Source organism: Chiloscyllium plagiosum, unplaced genomic scaffold (genome assembly GCF_004010195.1).
Source record: "Chiloscyllium plagiosum isolate BGI_BamShark_2017 unplaced genomic scaffold, ASM401019v2 scaf_7032, whole genome shotgun sequence".
NCBI classification, from domain to species: Eukaryota; Metazoa; Chordata; class Chondrichthyes; order Orectolobiformes; family Hemiscylliidae; genus Chiloscyllium; species Chiloscyllium plagiosum.
The window spans coordinates 6,457-15,101 of NW_025210789.1; the positions used below are offsets into that span (position 1 = coordinate 6,457).

At 47.0% G+C, this 8,645-nt stretch overlaps 1 protein-coding gene across 1 annotated transcript in view; it reads right to left on the bottom strand.

Moving 5' to 3' along the window:
- Positions 1-1,896: 1,896 nt before the first annotated feature.
- Positions 1,897-8,645, bottom strand: part of LOC122546956 (zinc finger protein 239-like) — an 8,220-nt gene continuing 1,471 nt past the window's right edge. Inside the window, exon 2 of the mRNA XM_043685565.1 lies at positions 1,897-4,358. Coding sequence (XP_043541500.1) covers positions 2,994-4,004 — 1,011 coding nt within the window. The 5' untranslated portion in view covers positions 4,005-4,358 and the 3' untranslated portion in view covers positions 1,897-2,993. The remainder of the gene's footprint in view (positions 4,359-8,645) is intronic.

Below are 8,645 nucleotides of genomic sequence, written 5' to 3' on the forward strand. Positions count from 1 at the left end.
CCTTTGTCTAGCTTCTCTCCACCTCTGTTTACTTCTCCCATTACTCTAAGCCTGGCGCCCCTTACTCTTATCTATCTCATTCCTTATATGTGACTATCCTGGCATAGTTTGCTGTCTTCGTGCGATCATCCTGCCAAACTAAATTCCATCCGTTGGCCACATCCCTCCTGAGACTGGCACACTATTCTCCTGTTACTGGTACATCCCGCTGCACGGTCACTCTGCCCTATTAGTCATAGATAATTCTACCTGTTTTCACTTCTCATTGTTTAGTATTTGCCTGCTCAGCCTAATTTTATAATGTAAACTTTTGCAGAAGCAACGCCTGTTCCCTTATTCTGCACAATTTTAACCCTATACCTTACACACCTATCCCGCCTACCTTTGCCCCAGCCCCACCTCCCCCCACTTATTTCTTAGCTCCCTGCCCCTTCCCCGATCTGGATGAAGGGTCTCGACCAGAAACGTCGACTTCGCCACCTCCTGATGCTGCCCTACTTGCTGTGTTCATCCAGCCTTCTGTGTGTCTACGACCGTTACAAAGTGTTGTATTGACCAATTCCCCACAGTTCCCGTCTCCCCTGTCCTTGGTCTGAGTGGAGGAGACGCAGCTCACGCCCTCCAATTATTGCCCATTGGTCCTAAACAAATACAGACACACTCAGCTATTGGGCAAACTATGTGTCCCTTACCACCACCCCAATGGCCTACCCACTTGTCCGTTGTAGGGGAACGCAGTCGACTGGCGACAGGGAGGCTGTCAACCATCTGCCCACCCTATCCTGAGCTCACTGTGGGCAGCACGGTGGCTCAGTGGTTAGCACTGCTGCCTCATATCACCAGGGTCCCAGGTTTGATTCCCGCCTCAGGTGAGGAGTTTGCACATTCTCCCAGTGTCTGCGTGGGTTTCCTCCAGGTGCTCTGCTTTCCTCCCGCAATCCGAAGATATGCAGGTCAGTTGAATTGGCCATAGTGTTAGGTGCATTAGTCAGGGGGAAATGGAGGGCAATGGGTCTGGTTGGGTTACTCTTCGGAGGGTCGGTGTTGGCTCAAAGGGCCTGTTTCTATACTGTGGGGAATCTAATCTAAAATGTCTCATCACATTCTATTGGATGTCCTGCTTGCTGCCCACTCTTCTCCTTTGGAGGGTGGGACAAGTAATATAATCTGGACGCTAGGAACAAGTTACTACAGATGCTGGAATCTATACCAATTCAACAAATGCTGGAAATCACGGCAGGTCACTCAGCATTCATGGAGAGAGAGCAAGCAAATGCTTCTACTGCCTCACTCTTCCCGGAGGTTCTCATGGACTGACACTTTTGTTCTCAGGGAACAAGAATCTTGTAATCTTTGTCAGGACAGGCAGTATTTAAAGATAAATTGAAACATATACCAATCAATTGAAAGATGCATGGCACCACATTGTTAAATGAAAACAAATGTTATTGGATAAAGGAAAAATTAAATAAAGAAGCATCCTAACTTAACAAAATTGTCAATACGTATGTAATGTTTTGAATTCAATTTTACTTTCACCCCCACAGTTTCCTTTACCTCATGAAATTTTGAAGGTTCATTCACATTCGAAAGTAGTCAATCTAAAAATATACCACAGCCCACTGGAATTTACTTTGATTTCTCCCCAGTTTCTCATACTGGGCGGCACAGTGGTTAGCACTGCTGCCTCACAGCGCCAGAGACCCGGGTTCAATTCCCGCCTCAGGCGACTGACTGTCTGGAGTTTGCACATTCTCCCCGTGTCTGCGTGGGTTTCCTCCGGGTGCTCCGGTTTCCTCCCACAGTCCAAAAATGTGCAGGTCAGGTGAATTGGCCATGCTAAATTGCCCGTAGTGTTAGGTAAGGGGTAGATGTAGGGGAATGGGTGGGTTGCGCTTCGGCGGGACAGTGTGGACTTGTTGGGCCGAAGGGACTGTTTCCACACTGTACGTAATCTAATCTAATCTAATACCGATACGTACAATCTCCAGAGCTTCACCTCTCTGCAAATCTTCCATTGGTTGCGTTGTCAGAGCTGATTGGACAAAAGCACTTTTACCGTCACAAGAACTGCAGCTCTTCCATGGCTGGTTACAATCTTTAGGTTTCAGCTGAGGCAGCAACTCAAAATTAAAATCTCTCTTGGCTTTCTTGGACACCCGGAGTGACTTGTCTGGAAAATATAATTTCTTCAGAATCCCTTGCATCTAGTTTCACTCGTGGTCAATGCATTAGAAAGGACTGGTATCTTAGAAACCTCCCACTGAAGTGCAACATTCTCTGGAGAAACACCAGCCACTTCTGCCAACACGGAGTTACTTCCTGATTTCCAGCAATTTGTTTTAAACGTTCCACCCTTGACAGTGAGAACAGAGTAGTTTTACTGACTCAATTCCACCTTCTGCATGATGCTTTTGACCACCTTGGGGCCAAACTGAGGGTTGAGACAGGAAAATGAAGTGGAGATGACAATCCGATTGATCATGATCTAATCACGTGGTGAAGCAGTCTCAAAGGGCTGAATGGCCCAATATATGACAGCTTCCTGCCACAAGACTCTGTAGCTTTCACCGACAGCCTCACTGGAGATTTCGTCCTCCAGCTCCGAGCTCAGCAAACCTCCCAGCTTCTTTTCCCCTCAGCGATTCTAAATGAGCTGCCTTCTTTACAAATCTCCAAGTTCCTCCCGCGAGAAGCAGGCACGTCGAGTAAACAAAACAACCGCCTAACATGACCATTTCAACGTCAATGCGTCACGCTATTGGAGAAAATGAAACCTAAACTGAAGATAGTCGAACTTTCAAACCTTCCTTTCATTCAGCGACCTGTATGGCATTTGAAGCATTCGATTCACTGGAAGCAAAGTGGTGAGGGTGGCCAGTCCAGCATGATGGAACCCTCTGAACCCCCCACTTTGCCCACTGACAGAATAAACATGGTTTGTTCCTGAATGCGATGAGCAGCAGCACCAACAGCAGAACACACTCCTGCAGTCACTTGTGACCTCGCTGGTGTTTCTGCAGGCTGGATAATTGAGAGCATCCCTTCCCGCACCGAGAGCATGTGAACAGTCTGTCCTTGGCGTGAACCCACTGGTGTGCCTGCAGGTTGGATAACTGCGTGAATCCTTTCCCACACTGAGAGCAGGTGAACGGTTTCTCCCCAGTGTGAACTCGCTGGTGCGCTTGCAAGTTGCATGATCGAGAGAATCCCTTCCCGCACTGAGAGCAGGCGAATGGCTTTTCCCCAGTGTGGCCTCGCTGGTGTTTCTGCAGGCTGGATAACCGACTGAATCCCTTCGCACACTGAGAGGAGGAGAGTGACCTCTCCCTGGTGTGACCTCGCTGGTGTGCTTGCAGGTTGGATAACTGCGTGAACCCCTTCTCGCACCGAGAACAGGTGAACGGCCTCTCCCCGGTGTGCAGCCGTTGGTGGACTTGCAGGCTGGATAGGTGAGAGAATCCCTTCCCGCACTGAGAACAGGTGAACGGCCTCTCCCCGGTGTGAACCCGCTGGTGGACCTTCAGTTCGGACAAGCGAGCGAATCCTTTCGTGCACTGAGAGCAGATGAACGGCTTCTCTTCAGTATGAATGCGTTGGTGTTGCAGCAGGTTGCAGGACTCAGAGAAACCCTTCCCGCACTGCGAGCAGGTGAACGGCCTCTCCCCGGTGTGAATGCGTTGGTGAATGACCAAGGCGAACGACTGAGTAAATCCTTTTCCACACTCGCAGCAAGCGTACGGCCTCTCCCCGGTGTGAACTCGCTTGTGTCTCAGCAGGTTGCCCGAATCGGCGAATCCCTTCCCACAGTCCGGGCAGGTGAACGGCCTCTCCACAGTGTGAATGCGCTGGTGTCTCAGCAGACTGGAGACCGTGCTGAACGCTTTCCTACACATGAAACAGGTGAATGGCTTCTTCCCAGTGTGTCTGCGCTGATGAATCTCAAGCTTGGATGGGCAACGGAATCCGTCCCCACATTGCCCACATTTCCAGGATTTATCCATGCTGAGAGTGTTCACATTCCCTTTCCAGGCCTAACAATCAGTTGGCGTTTTGTCTCCACACACAACATATTTTTTGGTCTCTCTCTGCCATGAATTGTGCACTCATGTCTTTCAGGCTATTTAAGTAGTTATGGCTCTGTTCACTGCCGGTGCACTCAAACATTCTCACTCAGGGATTTGTGTGTCTCTGGGAATCCTTTTCCAGTCACATTGATTCTTAAAACCTTTTGAAGCAGACAGGAGAAAGAAACATTTCTCATTCCATCGTCCAGAGTCTGTGACGTTCAAGTCTTGATGAATCGAGTGATGTTACATTTTAGGAATTCTTTCTCCAAATCCTTCCCATCGAATATCCTGTAAAGACAGTTTAAGAATCATCACTATCAGTGCAAGATAAAAATTCAAAAGGAAATGTTCTCCCAAAGACAATACTTCATGCTAATTGATGGATTTCTATTTATTGTCGGTGCAGACCTGATGAGCCAAATGGCCTCTTATGTAATTATTCTTCATACTTGTTCTGCAAGATATATAGATATCGAACACTGCATTAAAAACATTCAAATTAACTGGACTGCACAGCTTGATTAAAGACATTTTAGGATGTAAGGAAGAAACTTAGGCTTCGACTGGTTACCATGTGGAACTCTCTACACATGAGGAAGTGGAAAGAATTATTTCAAACAATTGATTGAAAATGTAAAAGATTCTTCTCAGATTTCAAAACAAAATTGGATGGACAGTTGAGAGAAAGGAACTTGCTGGATGACAAGAATAGAGCCATAGAGATGTACAGTACAGAAAAAGAGGCTTCAGCACAACTCGCCATGCTGACCAGGTATGCTAAAGTAATCTCATCTCATTTGTCAGCACTTGGCCCATATCCCTCTAAACCCTTCCTATACATGCAGAAATCCAAATGCCTTTTAAATGTTGTAATTCATTGAAGCGTAGAATCCCAATAGTGTAGAAACAGGCCACACCGAACCTCAGAAGAGTAACCCACCCAGACCCTTTCCCCGACCACATTGCTCTACATTTCCCTGACTAATGTACCTAACCTACACATCCCTGAACACTATGAGCAATTCATCTAACCTAGATATCTTGGGACTGTGGGTGGAATCAGAACACCTGGAGGAGAAAAACACATACACACACACACACAAACCAGGGTCCCTGGCGCTGTGAGGCAGCAGTACCAACCACTGAACCACCGTGCCACTGAATTGTAGCACCCTGCGCCAGTCCCTCTGGCAGCCCACTCCATACACGTAACACCCTTTACATGAAAAGATTGCCAGTTAAATCTTTACCCTCTCACCCTAAACCTGTTCCTTCTGCTTCTGGACTCCCCATCGCAGGGAAAAGACCCTGTCTATTTATCATATCCATGTCCCTCATGTTTTTATCAATCTCTATAAGGCCACCCCTCAGCCTCCAACGCTCCAGAGAAAAAAGCGCCAGCCTATTCAGCCTCTTCCGATAGATCAAACCTTCCAACCTGGCAACATCCCTGTAAATCTTTTCTGAATGCTTTCAAGTTTCAGAACACCATTCCTATCGGAGGGAGACCAGAATGCAATATTCCAAAAGTGTCATAACCAAGATCCTGTACAGCTGCAGCATTACCTCCCAACTCCTTTACTCAATGCTCTGACTAATAAAAGAAACACCAAATGCCTCCTTCACTATCCTATCTATGTACTTTCAAGGAACTATAAACCTGCACTCCAAGGTCTCTTTGTTCAGCAACACTCTCCAGGACCTTAGCATTAAGCATATTAGCTCTGCCCTGTATGTCTTTCCAAAATGCAGCCCCTCACATTGATCGAAATTAAACTCCGTCTGCAACTCCACGGCCCGTTGGCCTGTCTAATCAAGATCCCATTGTATAGTGAGGCTACCTTCTTCGCTGTCCACGATACCTCCAATTCTGGTGTCTTTTGCAAATTTACTCACTATACCTCCTGTGTTCACATCCAAATCATTTATAAAAATTACAAAAAGCAGTGGACTCAGTATTGATCCTTGTGGCACACGACTGGTCATAGGTCTCCAGTTGAAAGGCAATCTACCACTGAGCCAGTTGTGTATCCAAATAGCCAGCTCTCCCTGTATTCCACATGATCTAACCTTGCTAACCAGTCAACCATGAGGAACCTTGCCAAACACCGTACTCAAGTCCATGTAGATCACGTCCACCACTCTGCCCTCGTCAATCCTCTTTGTTACTTATAGAGTCATAGAGATGTACAGCATGGAAACAGATCCTTTGGTCCAACACGTCCATGCTAACCAGATATCCCAACCCAATCTAGTCCCACCTGCCAGCACCCGGCCCATATCCATACAAACCCTTCCTATGCCTCTTAAATGTTGCAATTGTACCAGCCTCCACCACTTCCTCTGACAGCTCATTCCATATACATATCACCATCTGTGTGAAAAAATTGTCCCTTAGGTCTCTTTTATATCTTTCCTCTTTCACACTAAACCTATGCCCTCTAGTTCTGGACTCCCCGACCGCAAGGAAAAGATCTTTTTGATCGGAAGGAGACCAGAATGCATGCAATATTCCAACAGTGGCCTAACCAATGTCCTGTACAGCCGCAACATGACCTCCCAACTCCTGTACTCAATACTCTGATCAATATACGAATGCATACCAAATGCCTTTTTCACTATCCTATCTACCTGAGACTCCACTTTCAAGGAGCTATTTGTGAAGCATGATTTCCCACGCAGAAAGCTATGTTGACAATCCCTAATTAGTCCTTGTCTTTCTGAATACACATAAATCCTGTCCCTCAGGATTCCCTCCACAGATGTCAGGCTCACTGGTTTATAGCTCGCTGGCTTTTTCTTACCATCTTTCTCAAATAGTGACACCAGGTTAGCCAACCTCCAGCCTTCCAGCACCTCATCTGTGGCTATCGATGGTACAAATTTCTCAGCAAAGGGGCCCAACCCCCACCTTACTGGTTTAAACCCTCCTGACCAGCTGTAGTTAAATCTCCCTGCCAGTTCATTCGGCCCTTTCCAAATCAGGTGCAGTCCATCCTTCTTATACAGGTCACTTTTACTTTAGAAGAGATTCCAATGATCCAAAAATGTGAACCCTTCTTCCCTGCACCAGCTCCTCAGCCACGCTTTCATCTGCAGTATTCACCTATTCCTACCCTCACTAACTCATAGTACCAGGAGTAATCCAGATATTACTAACCTCGAGGCCTTCCTTATTAGATTTCTGCCTAACTTTCTATATTCAACTTTCAGAATCTCATCCTTTTTCCGTCCTATGTCATTACTTCCAATGCGTAAAATGACCTTCTGCTGGTCCCTCATTCCTTGAGAATATTCTGCACTCTCTCCGAGATATCCTTCATCCTGGCACCAGGGAGGCAACGCACCATTCTGATTTCTCGCTGCCGGCCGCAGAAATGTCTGCCTGTGCCTCTGACTAGATTAGGTTACATATAGCTTACCTACAGAGTGGAAACAGGCCATTAGGCCCAACAAGTCCACACCGACCTTCCAAAAAGTAATCCACCCAGAACACATTCCCGTCCCTTATATTTACCCCTGACTAATGCACTTAACACTATGGGCAATTTAGTATGGCCAATTCACCTGACCTGCACAACTTTGGACTCTGGGATCACCCGGAGGAAACCCACACAGGCAAGGGAGAATGTGCACACTCCACACGGACAGTTCCCCGAGGCAGGAATCAAACCCCGATCCCTGAGGCAGGGGTGCTTAGCACTGAACCACCGCGCCACCCCAATCACAATCGATCACTTGAAACCTCACATACCCCTCGTTACATTAGGCCAGTCTTGGCACAGAAACTTGACTGATCGTGCTACATTCCCCGAAGAGTCCATCACCCCCCTACATTTCCCAAAACAGCATACTTGTTTGTGATGGGGATAGCCTGCACTCCCTGCCTCCCTCTCCTACCTTTCTGGAGGTAGCCCATCCACCTGAATGTATCTGTGGTTTTTCTCACCTCCTATACCAGCCATCCATCACACCACCAGCTCCTGTATATCCCTCATTGCCTCTAACTGCTGCTATAACCGATCCAAGCAATTTGATAGGATTCACAACCAAAGACACTTCCTGCAGACGTAATCATCAGTAACATGGAAACTCTCCCTGCGAGAGAAAATCAAACCACTTTGCCTGCCCACCACTTGCTCACAGAAACCATGTTGGTTTTCAGCCAAAGAGAGCTACCCATAATGCCACTGGCACCTCAACTTGAACACGCTCCTGAAGTCTGAGGGCATTCCCTGTCTCCCCAGGTACTTCATCCCCACAAAGCCCACGCAGACTGTGTGGCACCAAGATACCTGAAAGGAATGAACACTATCCTTGGGACCTATTGAAACCAGGATGCTAGTCATTAGCACTTGTTTCTGCAGATTAGCTAAACCTCCTGTTACAACTGTTAACTGATGGATACGCCACACAAGTAATGGTTTTCTACTGACTGTACTCCAACCAGCATTGTCTTGTAATTAACATTACACTGCTGTAACCCTATAAAACTGACTGTCCCTACTGCTTGGCGAGGAAAATCCTTGACTTAACTGCAAAGTGCCCGTTTTGTATCAGTCCAGTCAATTTCTC